Genomic DNA, 27,413 nt, shown 5'->3' with positions numbered 1-27,413 from the left:
TAGTCGACTCAACTTGTAACCGACTCAACAATACGAAGACTTACGTAAGATAACGGCCTTAAAGAGGAATATTTACTGTGACAAAACACCACTATTGCGAACCTCATAATTTATTCCCTAAAAATTACATTTAGGTCACATTTTAATCTCATAAACCTATTTCTTAAAACAAGGTTTAATTATAGCAACTATCTTCTACAAATAATATAATCGAGCCGTTGTAGATTTTGGTTAATATATTGTGTATTTTTTATATATAAATAAAATTTAACAAAGATGTTTTATTGTTTTCAAGTTAAAGATCTCTTGTACGTGAGTATATTATAATAATTATTATATTTCGGAAAAAGATATATAAGTTAATTTTCTATATTCTAAAGCTGAGCTATACCTAATTATAATTTAATGTGAAGGATAGAGAAATAGAAAAGTTTTTTTTATGATTTCATTTTACACATCGTATTAAATTTTTGAATTAAGAATATTTTGTAACAATCAATATATATCATAAACAGTCTTGAATTTTTTTTTTTATTCTTTCTTTATTCTTTCGAAAGGTTATGATGATACAAAAACCTTTATGGTTATAAAAAAAAAACTACGTTGCACTAATCCAAGACAGTTTGAAATTTCATCCACGTCGCTTTAGTATTTAAAAAGTTATTAAGTGACAAAGGTTGCGCTCAAAGGCATATTAGGTATGTGTGTTAGAAAACGTATTAAAAATATTCAAGCAGTGCGTATGAAACTATTAAACGCATAAATAATGTAATTGTTCATACAAACTTTATTCTAAAATTTCAACAAATTTTCGTGTTTCTATGTCAGTGTTTTTCTAGATTCAAATAGTTTCCTAATGACCGCTACCACTACTTTTTTTTATGTTCACACAGATTTATAGACAATAGAATATGAGTAACATTATTTTATAGATTATTAGATTTTTTTTTAATATTCATAAGATAATACCTATAAGAACTCGGCGGAACACTTCTATTCAACAAAATTCACACCTTCGTCACAAACGCGACATCAAATACCCGAAAACAACCCAAAAAAAAAATTGATTTTCATAGATTTATCAAATCAAGATTTATTTTAATTTATTTTCTTGTATACAATGTATTAAGACTTTTAATGAAATAAATGTTTCCATGTATAGGTTATCGCGGAGATTGGTCTAAATTGACCTTCATGATTATCTCAATGCGCATTTTAAGTTATTTACTACTGCCAATAATAAATATAATAATGTTATTTTTCTAAGAAGAATAGAGCAGGGAGATGTGAAACGAACAAATTAAAATTGTGTACTTTTTAATCACAATCGCTTTTAATATGGTATGGTATAAAATGGTTGAACTTCATTTGAAAAATAATTGTTTTTGAACATTAAACCTAAAAAGGCAATCAATTTTTGTTAAAGAAAACAAACGTAGTTTTTTTTCAAGGGATTATAGGTAAAGCCATATAAAATCCGCTCGGGTTGTATGACGAATGGTTAACCACTAGGGTTTGAATCCCGGTTAATGAGGGAGTGTACTGTGAACGAGAAAGGTGAATGGAATTAAATTTGTATTTTGAATTTAGAATTCTTTTTTCGACCTTTTTTAAGTATATCACATTTTATATTATTTAAACCAGTATTGGCCATCAGAATAGATTAATAAAAAGGTTAATTCTGAAGTAATTTCAAGTATATGTTTGTTGAGTTTTTATATGAATATAAATTTTCTATATTAATCTTACCATCAACACTGGTGTTTACTTAGAACATTTTTTTTCACTAATAATAATTCATATTAAACTAGTTCTTAACGGATAGAAGGCGTTAGTACAATGACATAATTTATACGTCGTTAACAAACGAAGATTCAAGTTAACAATTTGTTTAAGCTGTATGTAAATATATTATGTATTGGCCACACGACCTTACGCACACCTAACAACGATTTTAGGAACTTAATAGGGATATTATTCTTGAACCTACAACGAATCGTCGTGGTGAATTATACCCTAACCCTGAAATGGTTGAAATTACCAGTTTTGTCCAGCTATGTTACGTTTACATGTCGCTTCAGCTTAGTTATTTTTTTTTTAAATATGTAATACTTATCATCTTTATTACTTTACTCACATATAAATAGGAGTCCTTGAATACATACATTGTTTCATACATTTTTTTACTAACGACGGACTAAACTAATTTAAATTTGGAACACGTCTTTAAAAATATGTTAATTTACAAATTCATCGCGGCCATTTATATCTTCTATAAGTAACAAAAACAAAATATACTTACGTACATTTACATTAGTATGCGAAACGTTCCATGTAACTTTTCTTTAAAATACTTATCTGTATGTCGAATAAATTAGGATGCTTTAAATTCGATCGAATTAGTATTCAAACTTGTGACTTTGCTGTCACTGCTCGGTCAGATCGGAAAGTCCCGACCATTTTTATGTGCGCGTTTGCTTAGCGTACGAGCAAAGTCACGTAAACATGATTCACTCGATGCATGAATTTAATGCAGTCGTTTATTATTAACCGACTTCAAAAAATGAGGAGCTTCTCAATTCCACTGTATTTTTTTATTGTAGTGATTAGAATGTCACTTCAGCCTATCGCAGTCCACTGGTGGACATGGCCTCCCCAAGTTCGCACCAAACATCATGGCGCGAACTCATCTGTTTTGCCTATAGTCACCACGCTGGGCAGACGGGTTAGTGACCGCTGGGCTGGCTTTGTCGCACCGAAGACGATGCTGCCCGTCTTCGGCCTATGTATTTGAAAGCCAGCAGTTGGATGGTTATCCCGCCATCGGTCGGCTTTATAAGCTCCAAGATGTTAGTGGAACTGTGTTATCCCTTAGTCGCCTCTTACGACACCCACGGGAAGAGAGAGGCTGGCTATATTCTTTACTGCCATAACCACACAGCAAGCTTATCATGTGGTCTCATTTAAATTTTATCGAGATCGAGAGAAACGGTTTCTTTCGTTTGCGAACAAACACAATTATAACAAATGCACTACTAGTAATCTGGCTTGAAAGAAAATTTATATGCTGCACACATACATTATACTAGATTGAAAAGCTAGCTGAATTCGGTGAACTTTGATCCGTATTTTTTTTTTGTCGTAAATATATCAATATCATTTTTATTTTATTTTTTGTATAAGACTTGTCTTGACAATTTATTTACTTACTAGCTACTGCCCGTCCGCTTTGAATAGTTACTTGAAAAAAACCCCGATCTTAAAACATTCTTCAATAGTGCTCAACTCATATTGATCTTAGCGTGATGATATATAGCCTATAACCTTCCTCAATAAATGGGCTATCTAACACTAAAATAATTTTTCAAATCGAACCAGTAGTTCTTGAGATTAGCGCGTTCATACAATCCAATAAACAAACTCTTCAGTTTTATAATATTTGTATAGATTTATTGATACTTTATTGCACAATATATATTTAAGAATTATTATACAAAAACAATGAAGCAAACAAAGAAAAGACTTATGCAATTTGGCGCAATTGTTTGGAAGTTACATGCGTACACATTTCGTAATTTAATTTATATATATCCTTTTTTTGAAGTCGGTTAAAAAACTGCACAAAATTCCCAAATTTTTGAGTTATTAAAAAAAGTATACATATTTTACATATATACCCTTCGCATGCTTCTAGCTTTTATAAACGCTCTATTAAATATGAGGAACTTTGTGTGCGCTCCTTTACGATTGTAGTAGCACGCTTGACGGATGTCGAGATTCAATCGGAAATAATAATTTATTTTATATTTATTTCCGTCAACAAAACAACGACCATATGAAGGATTTCAAACTAGCGTTTAATGTTTAGTTTTTTTTTTTTATATCACTAGTTCGGCAAACAAGCGTACGGCTCACCTAATGGATGGAGATTACCGTAGCTTATAGACGCCTGCAACACCAGAAGCATCGCAAGCGCGGTGCCGACCCAATGCCCCCAGGAGCTCTGGTCACCTTACTCACCACAGGAACACAATACTGCTTGAGAGCAGTATTATTTAGCTGTGATCTTCTGTAAGGTCGCGGTACTTCCCCAGTCGGGCTGCTCCATATTTTGAGCAGGAAATTCCTGCTGTGCCCTACCTCAGTTAATTCCTGCTATGTCCTAACTCAGTTATTTTTAGTATTGCAAGTTTTAAGCTCTTGTTTAGAACTTGCATCCAAAAAGCGTCTAACGCGCACAGCATACGTCCGCTGTGCGTGCGCCAGTCATGGGCATGTCGGTAACACGAACCCATAATAATTTCCCCTACCAAAAAGTGCCCAACACGGCTAAAGAAGTTTTCACTTAAAAAAATAAGCTTTTTAGCTCCATGTTTATTTATATCTGCCAATAATAGAGTATAATATATCAATAAGACTTAATATTAATGAAATATCTTCCTTGGATAAACTATCATTACTTTCCAACAACACATGTATCTATCACATAACAGTTAAAATTTATATATAATATATTTTTTTTTTGTCTTGTCGATATTTAATAAATGTATGATTCTAAGTATTTTTGAGTTCATGAATTAAATCATTCGATTGTGTAATGTCTGTGCGCGAAGGCATTCGTAACGAGTAACACCACGTAGAAGTGACTCATTCGTTGTTTTCTTGTCACACATATTGAACAGACGAACAACACGGATATTAGGAACATGTCGAAGTCAATCTTGATAGATTGCAAATGTAGGAGCATAATATTTTTACCAATAGGTACCTATTATTATGTTATTAAAAGTTATTACATAAATTAATTAAATTTTAATTATATATTTTATTTCTTTATAGAGTTATAGAGTAGATAAAATCGTTCGATAATAGGATTGTGTACAAAATAAAGTGAAACCACTTACCAAAAAGTTTTAAATCTCAAAACATGTACTTATTATTAAACGAAACATAATAAGAAAAAACTCTTTAACCTATTAGATATAATTCCAACTCCGTAAAGTTCCCTTATTATAGAACTACCTAATAACATGACAACACTACTCTCAATAAGTTTAATGATAATATTAAATAAAAAAATAATTAATTCATTAATTAATTAATCTAAAAATTCCCACTGAATCAATTTACTTTAGCGATACGTCTTTGCGTAATACTCGTATTTTATATCTGTCAACCGTTATTGATTGAAACTAGTGAGTTTTTATGTTTTTTATCGCGTCATTAGATAAATATCAAATTCTCACGTCTATAGTACGGTAAGACCAGTAACGTTTAACGTTATACCCGCATTAATTAACGCATGCGTTTCACCTGGTTTTTAATGCATTGATTACGCAATTAGCTTTGCTTCATTGCACGCCAGTGGAACGGGCTTAAATTTAAATAAAAGTTCTTAAATGGCTTCTTTGAACTTTACCTGTTCTTATAAATCGTTCGTAATATAGTCAGTGTAACTTACAGATTACATTTCTACAAAACGTGTTTGTGTTTATTTGTATCTTTTAATAATGTCATGCCTAATGATAAATGTATTTGTAGACTTGATACATGTCGAAACTTTTATGCCTTTTTTGTATATTCTAATACTTATACGGGCAAATTATTTAATTAGACATTTACTTATTAAAATTAAAAAATAGACTTTATAAATATCGTTGAATTTTTCTGATATTTCTTTTCTATATGAGTTTAAAAGCAAGACTGTAATGCATGGATAAGCTATAAAAATATTTGGTATGAAGCTAAACCCTAAATTTAAAAGAAATGTGGTCTCAAATATTCAAAAAATCTTTGATTCGGTATTTTTGATAAGTCTTTTATGTAAGGGATAAAATCTTGGTTCGGATGATAAGAGCTACGAGGAATGTTATCAAGAGTTATTAGTAAGTAGATAAGAAATAATACATTAATTACTTTAAACGTATGTGATGAATATATTACATTGGAATTATATATATTTATTTATTAAAATACTTTGTGAGGTTCTATTTTAAAATATAGTTGACAACTAAAATAGAATAGTTCATAAGGAATAGATAAATTTATACTCGTACGGTACTTTTTTCATTTTTAGTTCATTCGATTCGATTCGACATTCGATTTTTAAATACAGAAATTATAATAAGTATCCCCCATATTTTCTCACACAGTTCAACTATCATCATGGAACTTTAAAAGACGACGGATGGCGGAATAACCATCCAACTGCTGGCTTTGAAATACATAGGCCGAAGGCGCAGCCCTGCAGTCATCAACCCGCCTGCCCGGCGTGGTGACTATGGGCAAAACGCATGAGTTTACACCATTTTTGGTGAGAACTTGTGGAGGCTTATGTCCGGCAGTGGTCTACGATAAGCTGAAATCATGATAGTTTCTACAATTTTTTTTTTAGATAAAGAAACATTTTGAGACAACTGAATAATGCACGCAAATCAAAAGCTAATGATAATGCTAATAAATAAGGAAATTGTTTGATCATTAAGTGGTTTATATGTTGTATCTTCGAACTGTATATGTTAATTAATCTATACCTATCATTCTACATTCGTTGGGTTGAAATTTAGGACGCAATATTTTATCCAGTATTCAGATAACCACATAAAGTTAAAAAGGCATAGAGCAAATCATACAAAAAGCACAAAAGACCGAGATACATATCGGGATAACAATATAAACAAGAATAGGGTTACGTACCCTACGTACGTCAGGTAAATTGATTGACTACGAAACACGCCGACATTACGCAAGTCTATTGTACAATTTATTCCAAGTTCAGACGGAAGCATTAAAATTCCTTATACGTTCACACAAAAGAATAAGTTTTGAGAATCGCATGATGTTTCGCGCATGTGAAACTCGAACACAATGTGCGTGAAATGTACGTCAAACGATAGTTGGGACCAATTGAATTTATTTAGAGATCGTTTGATGCTTTCCATACGTTGTTTAGTTAGAATTGTTTTTCGAAAGTTTTGGGTTGGTGAATTAATACTAGAACACATACCATTACCATTATATAAAGGTATCCGCCAACTTTCTGTTGAATACCGTGTTGGATAAAGCGCCGACCCTTCTCCTACGTTGGAAAATAGCCCTATAGTAAAACGTCACAGGCTGGATCGATCAAAAATAGTTCAAACAATAATGTTGTGAACAATATTTTTAAATATTTTATAATATATTAGTTAGGGTTCCCAGGTCCAGTCTGTTTTTGAGAATCGGGAAATCGGTACTTAACGGAACCGGTATTACCCGGTTCTTTCGGTTCTGTTTAATTTCATAACATAAAATAATTGTTATTTTTTAAAGGTGTACTACAACCGAAAAATTTTAGTAGTTGACGTTGAATTTTAAGTAATTTTACGAAAAAATATATATATATTGGAACTAAACAGAATTTAATTACACAGTCTTCTCATCGAAATTTCTCATTTTTCTGTTCTCGTTTGTGGTAGTAATATATAACACAAATATATATATATATATATGTTCGCTGATAACGCTTAGAAAGAAGATATTCCAGGGGGGTACTATGATAAGGAAACCAAGATCTGATGAGGGAATCCCAGAGAAATCGAGGGGAACCTTCGAAAATCGTAGAGATGACTAGTGCGTTTGAAGATTGAAGATGATTGGAGTACGTTTTTTTTTTCGTTTGCTAGCAAGACACAATTATCTAGTTTCTTTTCAAAAACTGTTCAATAAAAATTAATTAAATATCCATTGAGATTATCGCGTTCAAAAAACAAACGTCATCGTCATTTATTGAGAGATAGATGACTTGTTTGCAATATCTATTGATACTGTTTTTACGTGTTACCACCAAACAGGTAATTTGACCTGATTAATAACACCATTTACATATATAATTACTGATGACCTTCACTCCCCCATTAACTTACAGGTGTTAGTAGAGTTGTGTATGTAATTTACAAAATTGATCCATTAGATTACAAGGTTACCACGTATAAACATACAACTACAATATTGAATACATGTATTGAAAAGTAAATTCGCTACATATCTATGTAATTATGATGATTGTTATGTCTATCAGTATATATTCAGCGAAATTTTAAAAAAAATGTCAATAAAATTACAAAATTAAATCTAAGTAAGTTGTATTTATATAACAAGCTTAAGGTTAATGTGATACATGTTTTATGAATACATATAAAAGTTGTTTGGATAGAAGCCCTTACCGATAAGTTACGATATTTCGTTAGAGAAATTCGCAAAACTCTCACATTACACATACTTTGTACATGTAAGGCTATAGTTTAATTAATACTGGACTATCGGTATTAAAAATTTTCAATTAAAGTTTTAAACCTTTATCGTTAATTTTCGAATCATAATAAACAAAATATACACGCGAAATTAAACTTAATGTTAATATTTGTAAAGTCTTATTTATATCGTGGGAAATTTTTGTAGTTCTACTTATATTTTTAATAGTTGTACCGCAGGTGTCTGTCTGTCTGCCGTGCACCTTGCATTATGCATGACCCCGTTCGAACCTCATGTTTTGAATTAAACACTTTGTATACGTTAACAGAGTGGTCTTGATCCTGTTCCTTCGCTAACCCTTTATCCCTACCTAATCTGAATAAAATTACAGTTCAAGAATTTGTGTTCTATATAAATTCTGTTTTGATTACCCTTTAGGTATACGTGAACTTTGTATGTTGTTTTAAATGTCATAATTTTCACATTTATTAATACTCAAAGTACCTACATATTACCTAGTATAATTATTTTGATTTTAATAAAATAAACATATAAATATGAACACAAAAACAAAATTGACCGTTGTAGAGACTTCTAAAGTCACTATTTCAAAAATAATTATTTTTAACAAAGTATTTTAGTGCCAACTGCTTCAAAAAACAATAATTATTAACACCAACACCTGGAATCACTTTTAATTTACTGGCAAATACTATTACAAAAATTTCCAATATTTTATGATTTCTAGCCTTCATATTCTAAAAATTCATCTAGTGTAGAGTTTAACTATATATATATATATATATATATATATATATATATATATGTCGATTATTTTTTAGTAATTTATTATTAACAAATAATAAGTGAACTTAATATTAAATTAACTATACTTACACTAAGAAGAAAATAAAAATGTTTATCCATTAGTTAAAGGAATCGCGAACAACTAAACAACGTTCTAGTTAATAATTAAAACAACATTTTATTTGTAGTTCAGAAAATAATAATCAAGATTGAGCAAAAATTGACTCGCCCTTAGATGAACGTGTGTGTTAGACATGTAAAAAAATGAAAAAAAAATTTGTAATATCTAACAATAGCAAAATACTCAAAACTAAATGCTAAAATGTAACTGAAATTTCGAAATTTCGCGTTAGTAGGTATATGAATATTATACTCATTGTTGGAAAGTAAGAAAATTTAACATTCTTCGAGTGTCGTTGTAATACGAGCTTATACCTATATATACATACATACATGTTTACCTATATAGCTGTTGTACAAGCGATTCATATCAAATTTCAATTGTCTTATTTGTGTGATTGATGTGAGATATGGCAAGAATGCAAGAAAGATCGACGCGATTGACGCCTCGTCCGACAATTGAGGTCCTATAAGTATTAGTTCGATCGAACATTACTGATTGACTGTTTTAAATTTAAAGGGTTCCGTGCGAAAACAAAAAAACCAAACTGCCAAAACTAAGAGGACTCCTAAACTGTAATTCGAACATTATATATTTGAAATCGAACGGTTCGTTAGCAAAACGAATCGTTTGTTAGATATAGAAACTCGGCTTCATCAATCAGCTAGTGACATGTTTCTAAGGAACACGTCATAAAAGGTACCGGAAAGATGAACAAAATAAATGTTAAAATAACTAGCATCTACATATTTTTTTAAATATTATGTGAGAAATTCTGCTTACAACGTCATTATTAATTACATATTAACATGTTATGATTTTATGAATTTGCAAATATCATCATAATTGTGTACCTACTAAATTAATCATATGATTGTAGTGAACGGAATATTGTGCTTTACTCATAATCAATACATATAATAAAAATGTATGTGTAATATGTTTGTGTACGCTAATCTCAGAAGCTTCTTATTTAGATGCGGTTTTCACTAATATATTGTGGTAAGCTTCACTAACATATAATGTTTGTTTCATGTCCATCGGGTCATAAATAAAAAAAGGTTATGTCAATTCAAAGAATCACGTTGCACTAATACCCAAACGACGGCGTTTATAATCTAAAAATTAACGGATTAATTAATCTAATTTTAAACGAATGGATGGTCGTAATTGGCCTTTTTGATTATATTTAATTCTTGTTTGTTTTATATTTTTTTCTGTGCTGTGTACCATCCCTTATAAATAAATAAATGAATAAAAAAAATAAAATAGACCAAAATATAAATTCAAAAAATGGTGTCCAATGTCACTATTCCACGCGGACGAAGTCGTGGCCACAAATCCGAACACTAGTTGAAAACAAAAAACACACTTCTATACCAATTTACATATACATACACACATAAACGTTACATATTAAAAACCTCTTTACCATAAGTACAGGTACAAAGCACCCACATACACTTTTTTAATAAAATAAAAAGCATAAAACCTTTCACATCAAATTCCTCCCAACAATACCATGAAACATATAATACGATATCACTAAGTTCCGAGCACTTAAGACCGTATTGTATTTCGTCACAATGACAGTTTCTTGTGGGAATCTATCACAGGAAAGGGTCTGATTAGATCTATTTATAAGGAAACTTCTATTATCTATTCTAACAACGATTCATCCATGAGTGTTATGTCTGAGTTCATTTAAAATGCCGTAATGTTTGGAATTACAAATGCGCTGGCCGAAAACTATGTGCCGTGTAGGTAATGAATATGTCACATGTTCAGGTTTTGGTCTGTGCATAATATATAGAAGGACTACGAACAAGGGAAGACATAATGAGTTACAATAGAACTTAATATAAATCAAAAAAAAAAAAAACAAAATCAAAAATTACTTTATTCAAGTAATTTTGCAAGTCAAAGTTATATTTTTATTAATTACACATTGTTAAATTTACCTACCGCATTCCGGATCTGTAGAGAAGAATCGATAAGAAATTTCTAAACAAAATAAACAGTCAATTATTATAAATTAAATGAGTCATCTCTTAATATTTTATGTCGTACAATCTGCAGGACCCAATTCGTAAAAACTATCAGAAACACAATTTATTGAAGAAATCGAAATGCTATAAAAATTTATGTTATTCTACGACTTATGGAAAGTTATAAAATATTTATGACGCGGTACTTCTAGTAGATAGGACATACTGACTTAGAACAAACTGAACCAATGCATTAGTCGTTAGTATATCGGGTTTAAAAACCATTAGTTTGATTATCCTACAATGCGTCTATCATTAATCTATATTTAATTGTTACATTTCCGACTCAAATATTAACCTTAAATATCCTATAGAAATGAACTACAAACGTCCACTTTTATATTAAAACTTAAATAAAATGAGCAGAACAGTTTATGCTGTCCTTTTTTTTAATTGCTGGGAAATGCATTTACGCACTAACCCCGTCACCCGTAGGCGACAGGAGTGTGGGGCTCTCGGCGGTAGGTGCAATGCCGAACTACCCACTAAAAACCAGCGGTGCCCTCATCGTCGTTGTGGCGCGCCACAAAATATGGGTACCAAAAGTACAAGTACAGGTTTATTTAATAAAAAAGGTTTTTTTCCGTTTATTGTACACATTGTATTCGAACTTAGCAACTCGTTTGAAGTTTCCCTTTAGACAACTAAAGGTTTTTTGTACCGATAAACAATTGATTACTTTATTACTTTTATTATGCTAACTAAGCAAAACTTAATATATACTCACTCGTAAATGTAATAAGAAATAGCTCTTTGTTTAACTAATCGTTACACTAAAAGAAATAAGATACTAAAATTATTTGCTATTGATTATAATTCAAAATTGAGGTCATACCAGTAGATACGGTGCATATTTGGAGAAAAAAGTTTTTCTAAGTAACAGTGAGGATTTAGCTATATGTTATGGGTCAGGTTAGGTTAGGTTAGTATATATAAGTGATTGGATGCTACCACGCTGCTGATTGATGTATGTGGTTCAGATACTCAATCAGTGCTTAATGAAGAAATCTTTCACAGTACAAATTACTGATTAATAATTTCCTAAGCACTTTCGTTATTTGTTTACACTCGTTTCTGAGGCAAGGACGTGCTGTCATTTGTCTGTCCCCGATAAGTTTTTTTTCGCGAAATTTTTATGTATATATGCCAGTCATGTTATTAATAATTCATTGTCGTATAAACAATAACATTGATGTGACACCTTAAAATATAATTCTAAATTAAATTCTAAAATAAATGTGTTTTGTTTCTTATGTCAATAAATGACGATGACGTCCATAAGAAATGATCAAAGTACTTTATGAACACTCTGAATGTATTATAAACCTAAACCGTACTTAATACCTTATTTATCTTTTTAGTAAGCGTCAGTCATTTTGTTTTATTGTATTAAAAAACCTTGTCTTGACAATAACGAACAAAAAACAAAGGATTATCGAATTTATTCCAAGTCATTCGAAAAATTATGTGTGTTACATACATTTCTGTTATTTTGCATAAGAGAAATTTACTTTAAACGTTTTAAATTAAAGATTCGTCATAAATAATATTAAAATTTTATTCCTGCTTTGACTGACAATTTATGCTTGAATCAAGTTATCATCAAAATGCATATGCACGCAAGATCATAAATGTATGTTTCATTTAGCTGAGTGCTTATTGATTTATTAGTTGCCGGATTGCCGAAATGATTATGTCAAAACAGAAGAAAACTGTTTACACAAAAAAAAACATGAAAATCGGTCCAGCCGTTCTTGAGTTAAAGTGTTCGAATAATTGTGTTTGCAGGCAAACGAAAAAAAAAAACCGACTTCAATTACATCGACAAGTAATACAACGTAGATCGACGAAAAAATAGTCAAGTAACTACGCGTTATCAAAGATTACTCAAAAAGTAGTTATCAAATTTCGATAAAATTTAAATGTGACCACATGATAAACATAAGCTTTTGATTAAATTAAAAATCATTAAAATCGGTACACCTAGTAAAAAGTTATGCATATAAGTTTAAAAAAAAGTTAAAAGTTATGTATATGGATTTTCGAGAGTTTCCCTCGATTTCTCTGGGATCCCATCATCAAATTCTGGTTTCCTTATCATGGTACTAAACTAGGGATATCTTCTTTCCAACAAAAAAAGAATTATCAAAATCGATACATCCAATAAAAAGTTATGTGGTATAATACAACGTAGGTCGACGAAAAAAGCGTCAAGTAAAAACGCATTATTAGATATAACTCGAAAAGTAGTTGTTAGATCTCAACTAAATTTAACAATTGACACACACCACCATTCCATAAAAAAAAAAAAAAAAAAAAATGTCGAAATCGGTCCACCCGGTCAAAAGTTCTGATGTAACATACATAAAAAAATAAATACAGTCGAATTGAGAACCTCCTCCTTTTTTGGAAGTCGGTTAAAAACCCAACTATGTTTTATATATTAAGATAGTTTTTAATATTTTAAATAAAGTATTATAAAAATAAAAATTATATATTTATATCAAAGAGACATGTGTAGTGGAGGCGTTAATTTTTGTTGAATCGCAGTATCGTACGGTCCGTCGCTTACCGGGTAAACGTGATTTCATACGAGAATCAACTATGGTAATTGGTGACCCTATGTTTATTCTACCGTGAACCAGACATTTTGGGAAGGAATTCCGTTAGCGAAACATTGTATAAATTGTTTTATATATATTAGGATGAGTGATTTCCGATCTTTACTTCTGGACTTTTTTTATCTTTATAATGAAAATAACATCCTAATAATCCTGCTGAAAATTCCAAATATATCCAGTTAGATCTATCTGGAATCCAGATAATCCAGATAAAAACATTTGAAAATTTTGGAATCCTTGTTCCAAACACACGATAGTTTACAATAACTTCCCATACAAATCATCGTCATATTATTATTTGGAATTTAATTTTCAACAGGGAAGAGTTCAGTCGTCACCATGGTTGCTGTAAAGTATCCGAAATGTCGGACATTTCAAAAACTCAATAAACCGCGATATAATCCGAAAAAGTCATTTCATTATAATGACTGAAATTCGCATTGGAAAACAATATATGAAAATAGCTACATATTATATATTATATATAATATCAGATTTAAAACTACATGATATATTAGTCTTTCATAATTTAATTCTTTTTTTGGTTATTTATTTTTATTGAAATATTATACATATTTACACATCACAACTTAAGAACTAAATATTTTCAGATAGTTATGGTATAAATCGTGTCCGCGTGGAATTGTGCCAAGAATGCTGACAGCATTTCCCCGTTGATCACTATGCCGATTCTCTGAGCAAAAAATGCACCAGTCCTCTTGTCACCAGAGTGGAGGCAATAAGGGGAGGAGATATGTCTTTAAAAAAAATAGCACTGCTACTCCAGGGTCCAAGTTTTTCGACTGCAAATGACACAAAGATGTAATTTGGAATAAGTGACGAATATTTATGGCGTTAAATAATACAGTTAATTATAATTTAATACAGTTTATTTATTTATACATTAAGCTGCAAAACGTTATTACATAAACATCGAAAACCAAACCTCGGACATCAAGTACGTAAAATTTAATTACATAAACCTACATACATGACATTGCGGTCGTTGACCTTTATATTCTTCATAACGTTGTCATTAGTCAATCAAGCCCTATTTAATATAAAAAATAACGACCACAATCACAAACTCATTTTACGTATCTATCTAGTATCTCCAGAAGTGCTATAAAACAAACTATTTACACAGCTTTGCAATATTAATTTTTATATACAATATAGGTACCATTAGACGGTGATAATAATCGTTCAATGCTAACACGTTATTGAAACGCAAATTAAATAATAACAAATGAATTTTAACGTGTGTTTCATCAATTAGGGTTGCTATAACAATGTATATTTTATGAATTTTGCAAATAATTATTTTATGTGATTATAATTCATAAAGTTTAAAAAAAAAACCACTCGAAGCGTTTAGTTATAGTGTAATGAAAATGTTACCCGAACAAATATAAGCAAACATATTATGTATATGCGTTCTAAAAACAGTGGCGCATGCAAATGCGTTATCTAGCGAGCTAACATCTTATATACTCGTATCTTAAAAGTTTTCGTCAGGATACTTTTACAAAAAAAAAAAACTATGTATTGAATGTTTATGGTAACATTAATTACAATGCTTTTACAAAAACAAGCAAACACACACTTCTTGCTTTAAGAAGGTCTTGTTTAACTTTGTCGTTGTTGAACAGTGTATAAACAATAAAATAAATTGATTTAGTACCTACTCATATTTTAGGCACATTTTTTTTTGTTAAGTTCTTAAAAAAATACTCAAGTTCTCAGAAAAGTGTAAGCATGGTGCGTATAAAAATATTTTCTATATGTCTGCAAAAAATAATGTATCTGTTGAAAGACCGAATGATATTAAACGTGAATTCAATTCAATCAAGATACGAAATATCGACACCCCTGTACATTAACGTTAAAAAAACAGGCTTTTGCATGAATTCAGCGATTCGACGCAGAACAGAAGTTCCCACGATTCAATAAAACCTCTTTATATTACATCCTGAGCTTAATTGTTGTGATTTCAACTCGCCAGACCCGTTTCGCAACGTTTTTCTGTCCGCTTCCTATAACGTTGTGAAATAAATAGGAGCTGATAGGGCTTCGATAGTTCATCCTGTACGTTTTGTCTCTTATCCTCGTTAGGAGTTTTATGTTTTTTCTCACTCGCATTAGTCGATAATTTTTTTTTTTTGTATAAAAGGAGTTTCAGACCTATCATAATTATCTTATTTAGTACCTATGCGTTTCTTTTTCAATGTGATGAAACTTAATTTTTCGTAAAGAAATAAACAAAAATAGATATAATACAATATTATACGACTAAGGTTAAATTAAAAATAAGCTATAATAATTTTATTGCAAGAACCTATTTTTGTTCTGTCAAGATCACAGGTAGGATAAAGAAGGCAGATAAATATAAACAATCTTTAAATAGTTATTTGTGGTTTAACCTGTATCGATATACACCACATGATATAACTCCAACATTTTAAAGCCTATAATTATGTTCTTATAGGTAAGAATATAATTGTGTAGTTTATCTAATACTATTAAACGAGCAATTCTTGTATATATATATATATATATATATGTGTGTGTATATATATATATATGTGTGTGTATATATATATAATCTGAATCTCGGAAACGGTCACCCAGGTACTGAGTTTATTAAGTATTACTAAAACAAAAACTTCCCTCTTATAATATTTCACTGGTCTATTTTAATTAATAATGATGTAATTAGACTAGTCATTTTACAGTTTTTGTAGTGACCCTGCTTTCTGCTCCGGCGGTTGTGGGTTCGATTCCCACCCCGAGTCTGGGCTTAATATATATATATATATGTACCAGTCGGCTGTTACCTATACCACAAGCATTAAGTTGCTTACTTTAGGAACAGAGGACCGTGTGTGTATTGTGTAAATATTTATTTATATTTATAATTTTCTTACATTTCAAAACTGCCAACTATATAAAAGCCTATAATATTTTGAATTCAGACGCGCGACCTTTAGAGCATTCATGGAATTGTTCGTTTAGTTAATCATTATATTTTTCCATCCAATACGAAACAACAATATGTAAGGACACTGACATTTGGTAAATGACACCCCAGTAAGTACTGATGAGGCCAGGTGCCGTGGCACGTGCGTTGCGACATCTGCCGGCAAAAAAAAAAAAAAAACGAATAAAATAGTATAAGAATTATTATTTATTTTTATAGCACATCTCTAGCGCATCTGCCGTTTACGTTCAAAGCCCTTTCGTCAGCTGTTCTGAATTCCTATTCGCTTAATAGAAGCTGTAATAAGACTAATAAGCCTTTTGCATTTGTATTAGAGTTTATTATCGTTTATGGTGCAGTGCCGACCAATAATAGTTTTAACAATGAAATAGATTTAATAAGGCGTTCCATACAGATTGCTCGTTTTGGAAAGTTGATCCTCGCCTTCGCATTGATGACGAATGCTACGTGAAAATAGATGATGCCATATATGGATCGACTTTATTTTTGTCAAAAATTTATGTCGATCAATATCTGAAAATATAATTTTGCATTTCTCTTTTGATGTAATTTTTTATCGCTACTCCGTTCTCAATAGACAATTTTTGGCACGTAATAAATTAGCTACTATCTTTTTGCTTCTTAGGTAAATTTTAGTCATAAACAAAATCCTGGAAAACTCTGTTATATTAAAAATATACAATTCAGTCTCATTTTTAATTCAAACTCTGACAAGAAGCTTTTTATTCATTTATATGAATTTCATTATAATTTCAATGTGTAGGTCTAAAAGAAATAAAAGTAACTCAGCTCCACATTCTTCGAAATTTAAATATTTCGTATCGATTTGCAGGACTGTCACGGACTCGCGTTCGATGACCGAGCTGTCGCGGACGAGGTGCAGAACTACGAGCTGATATCGGGATACCAAAATGACACGCACACTATCGTAGAATTCAAGAGACAGCTGGACACATGCGATCGACAGGACTTTGTTATTGGTGTGAGTGTTCTCTATAATAATACAAGACAGATGTGTTTGTGTTAAGTCGAATTTTTATCCCTGTTATTATTTTTTTTTAAATCATTTGATTAAAAGATTTCTATTAACACATTTTAACAAACTACTCATGTAGGTATAGTACCTACATGAGTAGTTTGTTAGTATTTACCAAGTAATATATTATTATACACATGTATTACCCGATTGTTTCTACTATAAATTATGAACGTTTGTAGGTATGTGAAATCCTATGAATATTCTATTTACTGAAATGAATTTGCTTTGAGTATTGATTATAAAGATATTTATGATTTGCAAACTAGTGAAATAGCGAATGGCGAGTATACGCTAAAGCTTTAGTTTATGTAACGATATTGAATGAAATAATAAATTCAGACAGTTTATTTTGCCAAATAATAGACAAAGTCAGATTATCATTAACTGATTTGTGGTGATTACAAATCATTTCCTGGTTGATATGTTATAGCTATAGCTATGTAGAGTTTTGTATTACTGACAGATTATTTTGGTGAAGATTGATGAATACTGTTATTAACTAAGGTATGCGGAATCATTATGGAGTATTATCTCTGTGACAAAAGTATTTAAACTTTCACCCATCAATTCATTTGTTTAACTGTTTTATCAGTCACATTATTCTTAAAAACATAATCCACCAATATAACAAATACGAACATTAGTAACGTGTATGGAGATATTTGTGAGCGGTAAAAAATAGTTGACACCTGGATTACGCACACATGCTTACATTATCCCTAAAACCCCATAAGGGTTTTGTTTTCGAGGATAAATCTTGAGGTAAAACTAGTAATATTTAATTTTCTTCATCAGGATGATACAATTCAAGTGTTGTGGGCGCTTGGACCCCCCGGTTCCGATGGTCAGCTGCCGAGACATGTTGAGAGCGGGTTCCGACCCCTCCGCTTATTACTGCCCTTATCTAAACCCGATACAGTTCCGCTGGAGCATTGGGACGTCAGAATAAACAATGTAAGTATATTATACCGAATATCAATATATGTCCAAGTAATTTTATTGTAGTTTCCCACATTTCCTTGCATACATGCCACATTACCACTAATAGCTTTCTACTGAATTGGACAGCACTATATGAGAAAAACGATTTGTTACTATTATTAATAAATAATACCCAGCAAAATTGAGAATGTACCTATTAATTGTACAAAAAACTCATATGAAATTAAGCTTAGAATAGAACGGAATAACACCACCCCCTTTCTTTCCTGATAAACCTGGCTCAAAATCATCAAGGTCCTGGAAAAGGAAAACTGCATTAGAAACCCGGAATAGGGTCTCCGTCAAGCATTCGTGGCATAGCTCGAAAATGCGAAAGACATCTGCAGCCAAACTGGCTCCACACGTATCGACTCGTCGTTCCTGTGGGCCTAACCAGTGAGGTCGAGAGGGTGGCGCAGAGCTTCGGCAACTCTGCGTTTTCCTGAAGTCGTCCTAGGCGACACAGTGTCTGTCTGACACTCTCGAAATCGTCTGCAATAGACGAAATAAGGCCAATGTTTAAATAACAAAACTTTAAAATACTGTATAATTTCCAGCTACTAATCCCAAACGTCATGGCAACGTTGTTCTGGTGCAAAGTCTTCAAAGCTCCCGAGCTGGGCCAGAAGCACCACATAGTCGGTTACCAACCAATTATTGACAGTAAACCGAATACAAAAGACAAGACAATTTTGGAGAGGAACACTCATTCTCCTGTCCACCATATGGTTTTGTATGAGTGTGTTGAAGATCATGATAAGACGCAATGGAACGAGTGGTCTGAAAGTGAGGGGTTTTTCGGACCAGCCCGCCCTGGAGAACTAGCTACATGCGTGACACCTATTGCAGCTTGGGCAAAAGGTTCTAAAGGTAAGTGAGACGATCTATAACGGTTAATTTTAAAGGTTTCTTTAGTATCCTTGTTAGATTATTAAGAGCCATTTCACAAAAATCGGTAACAATCCGCGAAATTGTAATATTTTGACGTCGTTAATCTCAGTGTTGGATGCAATAATGTAATTTATATTCTTGAAATATAATAGAGCAACCTTTGTTGTAGTCCATAGTCAGATCAGAATTTTGATTTATATTATGTGTATAAAATTATTAACCTTTTCATCAGCCTCCTCCCTGGGTAAACGGTCGCAATGTATACTTTGAAGTCCTACTTTTCAATAACCTCTACGTTGAAACCATTTTAAAAAAATATCATAATATGTGGAATATAATTTTGTTGTCCACTATCATAGATTTTTATTCCATTTGTATCTCTATTAAACGATAAAAAAAAATTTAAAGTTACGAATATTTTCCAAATAAGTACAATTTTAAAAGCGATATTTCTCTTAGAAAACTAAGAAATTTTAACGAACTATCTTCATCAAAGTAAACTTACATCATTAAGGAATACAAAAAAAAATAATTAAAAGATGTAATTATTTTTAATACATTTTATATTAAATAATAAAAAGATAGTATATATTGCCACGCATCAAGCCCGGTAAATCAGTCGAGCGCTAGCGCTCTTAGAGGTAAGGTCCACGCCAAATTCTGCGCAGCCGTCTCTTTCGCTCACACGCGCCAAGCGCCTGTTGTTATAGCGGATAAAACGCATTTGATACTTTCATAATAAAATATAAATAAAATAAACATATTACGAAAATGACTGTAAAATAATATAATGATAATTTCTGTAAACAAATGGATAATTTAATTTTCTTTTCTCACACTATCAATACAAATAGGCATTTCAATCTGTTTGTCTTGTTATTTGTTAATTAATATGTTTGTCGGTGTCGATGTCATTAAATGCTTTTTTATTCATATCGTAAATATTAGATTCATTCGTAAACTGAAAAAAATAAATCAATTAAAAAAAAATTGTTTCATAAAATTGATTTTTTTAATTTTATTTTAAATTTATTGACTGTTGTTATATAACATACTTGAAATTTTTAACAAATTAATTATGTAAAAAACATTTTATACCATAGTTATAATTTTTATTATACATCAGAAAATGATCACGATGGTCTTTTGGTTGTCACACTATACGTACTAGCACAAAGATCGCGCGGCTCGTACGACTCGCGCGATGCGACCAAATTTACCTAAACTTGCAGAGCGTAAAATTGTGAAATGGCTCTTAATAATCATCTCTTTCTACTCGTCTGACTTAGTCTATGCTTTTAACATAATAGGCGTACACTTTAAATTGTTTCGAAGTATTTCTTTGCCGGTTTTTAAATTAACTCGTTGTTTTTATATATTATTGCTTGAATTGTCATATGTGTAGATAGTTATGGGTAGGCTTAGATTTGATTACGCAAATGACAGGTAATATAGGAGCGGATATAGAATTCTGATGAACGAAAGGCAATTTACATAAAAATATGCCTAAAACAAACTTAAACGGAAATTACATGCAATATAAATAAATTTGTATTGTACTGTGTGGCTACGGTACTAAAGAATATAGCCACCCCCTCTCTTCCCGTGGGTGTCGTAAGAGGCGACTAAGGGATAACACAGTTCCGGCTTTTTAAGTTCCAAGGTGGTAGCACCTTGGAACTTAAAAAGCCGACCGGTGGCGGGATAACCACCCAACTGCTGGCTTTGAAATACACAGGACGAAGACGGGCAGCAGCGTCTTCGGTGCGACAAAGCCAGTACTGCGGTCACCAACCCGCCTGCCCAGCGTGGTGACTATGGGCAAAACACATGAATTCACGTTATTTTTGGCGTAAACTTGTGGAGGCCTATGTCCAGCAGTGGACTGTATAGGCTGTAATGATGATGATAATGATGATAATTTATGATAAATATGAATGATGAATAAATTATTTTCTTTTTAGATCTCTTTTAAATTTTGTCTTAAATGATATTACATTTATTTTTTAAATGTAAGCAAAAGCCAATTTCAAACTTACTAAACCATTTCACATGCAACATTAAACGATTCAATTCATAGAGTTTGAAGAAACTAAACAAAATTTCTAGAAATACACATACAGTCACTGTGACTTTAAAATGTGTGAAATATTTAAACATTTCACTTAGACGAAATTGAACTTCTTAACTATGACATAATTTAAATCAGTATTACAACTTATGCTAAATTTGCATTTTGCCTGTTAAATATATGATCCTTACCGTCGAATTTCCTTGAGAACACTTATACGTATAACCGATTTAATTTAGACTTTATAGCTTATGTATAGAGTCTTATTTACTTTGTGTGTATTAAGTGATATTGTGATTGTTTACAGGTGAATTCCTGCCTGAGAATGTTGGTATCCCGCTAGGCGAGAAGGGAGGAATTTCCTACTATATGCTTGAAGTTCATTATGACAATCAGGCTCTCCATGACTGTGAGTGACATTTAACACCTTTGAAATAGTTCATGTTGACTAGGTTTACACACTAGCACGAAAATAATGTTTTTTATATATTTGTAATATTAAAATAACCGCTTTTTGCTTAATGCTTATGAATGTATACACGCTACACATACCAAAATAGCATTTTTTACAGTTTTTGTCTGTCTGTCTGTCTGTTTATTCCGGCTAATCTCTGAAACAGCTAGACCGATTTTAACAGGGCTTTCACTAGTAGATAGCTAGCTGATGGAATAAAGAGTAACGTAGGCTACTTTTATTTCAGAAATTTATTTATTTGATAACCCTGAGAACTTAACAAAAAAAACAAAAAATAATTCCATGCGGACGAAGTCACGTACACAGCTAGGTTACAATAAAATAGTGAATTAAGTATTTTCTTCATTAAACTATTATGTCATTTTTGGCTGCACGAATGCGCATAAAATATATTTTATTTGACTTTTTAACCGATTTCAAAAAAAGGTGGAGGTTACTCAATTCGACCGTATATATATTTTTTTATGTATGTTCGGGGATAACTCCATCGTTTATGAACCGATTTGGATAATTCTTGTTTCATTGGAAAGGAGATATCCCTAGTTTGGTACCATGCTAAGGAAACCAGGATCTGATGATGGGATCCCAGAGAAATCGAGGGAAACTCTCGAAAAGCCGCATAACTTTTTACTGGGTGTACCGATTTTGATGATTTTTAATTTAATCGAAAGCTGATGTTTATGATGTGGTCACATTTAAATTTCATCGAGATCTGATTACAACTTTTGGAGTAATCTTTGATAATGCCTATTTACTCGACAATTTTTTTGTCTACCTACGTTGTATTACTTGTCGATATAAATGAAGGCAGTTTTTCTTCGTTTGCCTGCAAACACAATTATATCGATTTCAAATAAATAAAGTAAAAAATATTAAGAATAATAATTAATATTAAGATTGAAATAGTTCCTGTATTAGGTTAGGTTAGAGTTAGCTTGAGGAATCATCAATTTGTATAGCATATCAAATTATCATCATATTGATTAAAGTCGAAGTTTTCATATTGTAGTTAGTTTTATTAACATATATGTATATGCATGTTTCAGTTTTTGATAATTCCGGCATACGTATCCACTATACACCGGTACTACGAGATCACGATGCCGCATTATTAGGCGCTGGCGTAGGTGTCTCTGCTTTACACGTCATACCTCCAAAACAGAAAGCATACAGAACTGTTGGAATATGCAGCCCTGAGTGCACTAATAGCGTAAGTCATTTAGATATTCTTATATTGTGTACTTAACAAAGGATCGAAGTACCTGAAGTGGTCAGTTATATGGCATTATTACAATAATACCTATTTAAAAATGCACTTTTATAAAATACTTGTATTCAGGAGATAGGTAAATAGCAATATCTTCACATATTTCAGACAAAACATAGTTTTTTTTTGTACTGTATAATTTGGTGTTTCTAGCTATTCGTCGTAATTATTTAGACGGCCATGATATCTTTAATTTCTGAACGAATAAACCATAAACTTTATTCAAACCACAAACTTAACATATTTAGTTTATGACAAAAAAAAAATAAATAACGAAATTGTATCATGCTTTAATGAATTTCAACTTAATATTAGGTACCTTTTGACGTACATTCCCTTTCCCAAAGGAGTCATGCTAAGTTTTCAAATAAAATTATCCAGTGTATTTGCTCGTTGTATAAATTCAAATTACACTCCATTGAGTCACAAAAACACACATAAAAATTAAAACTAACATTTGACTATAAACAAAGTACAGCTTTAGCAAATATTGGCCTAGAAATATATTTTCTAAGTTTCTTCAATAGATCCGTTACAGTTTTATTACAGGTATAGATATTCACATATCACATTACTAAAGGGTAGATGGCAAAACATTTGCCAGAGGAATTTTAATGTGCGACGTCGTTAAAATTGTTTCGTTCTGGAAGTATCCAAGAGCGGTGATGATCAGTTTGGTGGCATAAAAATATACATAAAACTAACTGGTATTTATTATTTTATAAGTACCTTGCGTTTCGCTTTCATTCGTTTTAATATAGCCTATGTATCTCAGTGATAACATAGCGTTCTCCTGGCGAAAGAATTTTCAAAATCGATCCAGTGGTTTTCATGTTTATACATATGAAACAAACATAATAGTTAATATTTGCTCTGTATAATATTAGTATACCTACTAGTGTAGATTGCTAGTCTAATTAAATCTTAAAACACATTATATTTATAAAGTAAATATAGAGAAACAAGGTCACATTGACATAAAAATGATTTATCTTTACACCATAAGCAATAACAGTTATTTTTCGTAATCTTTAACCAAATAGATATTTCTTATTCAAAATTTATCTCATAAACAGTTAACTACCCGCTAAGAGTCGTTTCAAACTATCATGCATATTTATGGCGCTCATTAGGGACTTAGCCTAAGCATTAAACATATTTTATATTCAATTACAAATTAATTTCTACGAGTATTTAAATATAGTTGACTCTAGTGGATTTTTTTCTTAATTTAAATTTTTTTGGACTATATAATAAAAGTGTAACTGGGTCGCGACTTGCGACTATAATAGTCATAATCATGTGAAAAAGAAATGATTATTGTACATTGTATTATTGTATTATTGTGTATTGTGATTATTGATGTGTTCTGAAATTGAATTTAAATTTTAGTGGAAAAATTCCAGCATATTTATAACTATTCGAGATGATAGAATACAAGAATATAATTAACTATTGTAAGATTTTGTTTTTATAAACGATTATAAAAAGCGTAGGGATGATAATATAGTGTATCACTTGTTCTCTAAATTCATTCATTTTGAGTTCTCTTATGTTGTGTGTCTCTTATGTAGGTAAAATCAATTTTTATTCGCTATTTCGATTGTTCGTCGTTTGTGCTTAATTGTTCAAGAAAATTGTTTGTTCGTTTTTAATAAAAAAATCAAGAATTTGGCCTAAACCTAGTTCTTGCTTTACAGTAATAATAATAATAGCATCAGTTAAAATTATATTACGAGTGGTTACTCTAATCATAATTATCAATTTATTATTTAAAACACAAGCATTACTGCAATCTCGATTCTTTGATTTGTGAATCAATCTTCAAAATAAATATCATTTTTGTATTTCCAGACTATGCCAGAAGGTGGAATAAATATTGTATCAGTCTTGTTACACGCTCACGGTACTGCGAGAAAAATCTCACTAAAGCACATAAGAGGCACCGAAGAACTACCTAGAATATCTGAGGTAACATTTTATTGCTTTACATTATAAAATTGTTTGTCTTCATAACAGCACCACCTATTGATTATTGTATAATTTATTTGAAACTAAATTACTCAGTAGTTATCTGTTGTTTTTCTAGATGGCGTTAGTAGCTATTCTGTAATTAGTTTATCAAGTTTTCTATAGATGGCGGATGATAAGTATTTTGTATTTAGTTTGCGAATATTTCAATAGATAACACTAGTAACTATACATAAAATATTTTATAAGAACTTTTAGTTATTACATAATAGATGGTGTTATATATTTTTGAATTTCGTTTTAGGAAAATACTTATGATTCCCGTTATCAGCAATCCCGAATAGTTCCTGGCGGAAGAAAATTCTATAAAGGCGATACTTTGATCACGGAATGTACTTACGATACTACTTCCAGAGATAAGCCCATTTTGGGAGGATATTCTGCGACACAGGTTTCTATATTATTATTTTTTTTTTTTGTGATAGTACTTACTCTTTGTAAATAAGATCAGTCTGCTCAATTTAAGCCTGAATTTATGTTAACTATAAGTAATTTAACGCTTAAGTTTTGCTAATTGCGGATCACGGTTGTTTAGAGACTTCGTTAGGGTCGTCTTTGGGTCAGGGGTTAATTGTATTTGACTAAACTTGACTGATCGGCTGGCAATTTAGGTAACAACTTAAAAGCTTGGACATACTGTCCTTATTTAGTTTACTGAGTTAATTACCATTAAACTGTGTGCATTGTCAAATTTTATTCCACTGTTTTACTGTTTTATAGAATTGTATTTGTTCATTTTTATGATCATTAATAATTTTCTTTTGATTCCTGATTTTTAATTGTTTTTATTTTTTGTTTTATTTTTACTGAAATAACTTATTACCACACTTTTATACATAAATTGAAATTACTAATATACTTAATACAATAACTCTTCTTAAAATCATGTAGATTGTTGAAGTTAACATTTAATCATAGTTAATGAATACCTAATTAAGATATATTTTATTGAGAATAAAGTACTTATTTTACTAAATATACTAATATAACTAAACTAAATATACTAATGTAACTACTTATTTATTAGTAAATACTACTACTATATACTTTTATTTCTTTTTTCAGGAAATGTGTTTATCATTCATATTATACTACCCGCGTACTGAACTAGCCGGCTGCTACTCCATGACTCCAGTTGTTGAGTTCTTCGAAACGTTTGGTGTTAAAGAGTTCTATGGATTGAATATGATGCAAGTTGAGAACATCTTTTTGTCGTCAGGGTAAGTTTTTCACATAATTTATTACATACAAGTATATAAATGTTATCAAGATGAATATAATTAATTAAATACAAGTAGGTATATAAATGTTATCAGGATGAATATGTTTAGCAAATTTTATGATAAGTTTAAGTCGCCTTGTTGTTCAACAAAATTCTGTTAAAAAAAATTATGTGGTGTCATGAGACACCAGGGAGGAACGAAGTTCCTTCGGATAGTATAGAAGCAACACAATTTGAAAAAAAAATTTTATATATATTTTCTAGTTCTTGATTTAGTCTCGTTTTTTTTTAAATATTGTTGATTGGTTTTTAATTAAGTACATAAAAGTATTTAGAAAATTTAGTATTTTAGAAAATAACAAATACCGTAAAATAAAATAAATCAAACAAAATAATAATAATAATAATAATAATAATAATAATTCAAACTATTAAGTGAAATAAAAAAACATATGTCCTTATTTATTTTTGTCGACAGTATAAATAATTTAAAAAAAAAAGTTTACTAGTAATACTTTAGTTTTACAAACGTCATATTATACAGTCGTGTGACTGATATTACATCACCTCCGTTATATATTTTTCTTACGTTTTAGTATCACATTT

The 27,413-nt window shown here is 30.9% G+C and overlaps 1 protein-coding gene across 1 annotated transcript in view; it reads left to right on the top strand.

Moving 5' to 3' along the window:
* LOC123660134 (MOXD1 homolog 1-like) overlaps window positions 1-27,413 on the top strand; it is a 38,677-nt gene that overhangs the window by 7,306 nt on the left and 3,958 nt on the right. The window contains exons 2-9 of the mRNA XM_045595238.1: window positions 17,663-17,812; window positions 18,665-18,823; window positions 19,408-19,720; window positions 22,120-22,221; window positions 23,334-23,497; window positions 25,409-25,525; window positions 25,830-25,976; window positions 26,651-26,805. Coding sequence (XP_045451194.1) covers window positions 17,663-17,812; window positions 18,665-18,823; window positions 19,408-19,720; window positions 22,120-22,221; window positions 23,334-23,497; window positions 25,409-25,525; window positions 25,830-25,976; window positions 26,651-26,805 — 1,307 coding nt within the window. The remainder of the gene's footprint in view (window positions 1-17,662; window positions 17,813-18,664; window positions 18,824-19,407; window positions 19,721-22,119; window positions 22,222-23,333; window positions 23,498-25,408; window positions 25,526-25,829; window positions 25,977-26,650; window positions 26,806-27,413) is intronic.

Source organism: Melitaea cinxia, chromosome 15, assembly GCF_905220565.1.
Source record: "Melitaea cinxia chromosome 15, ilMelCinx1.1, whole genome shotgun sequence".
Taxonomy (NCBI): Eukaryota; Metazoa; Arthropoda; class Insecta; order Lepidoptera; family Nymphalidae; genus Melitaea; species Melitaea cinxia.
Note: the sequence above shows the minus strand (reverse complement) of the source record. Positions and strands in the feature narration are given on the sequence as shown.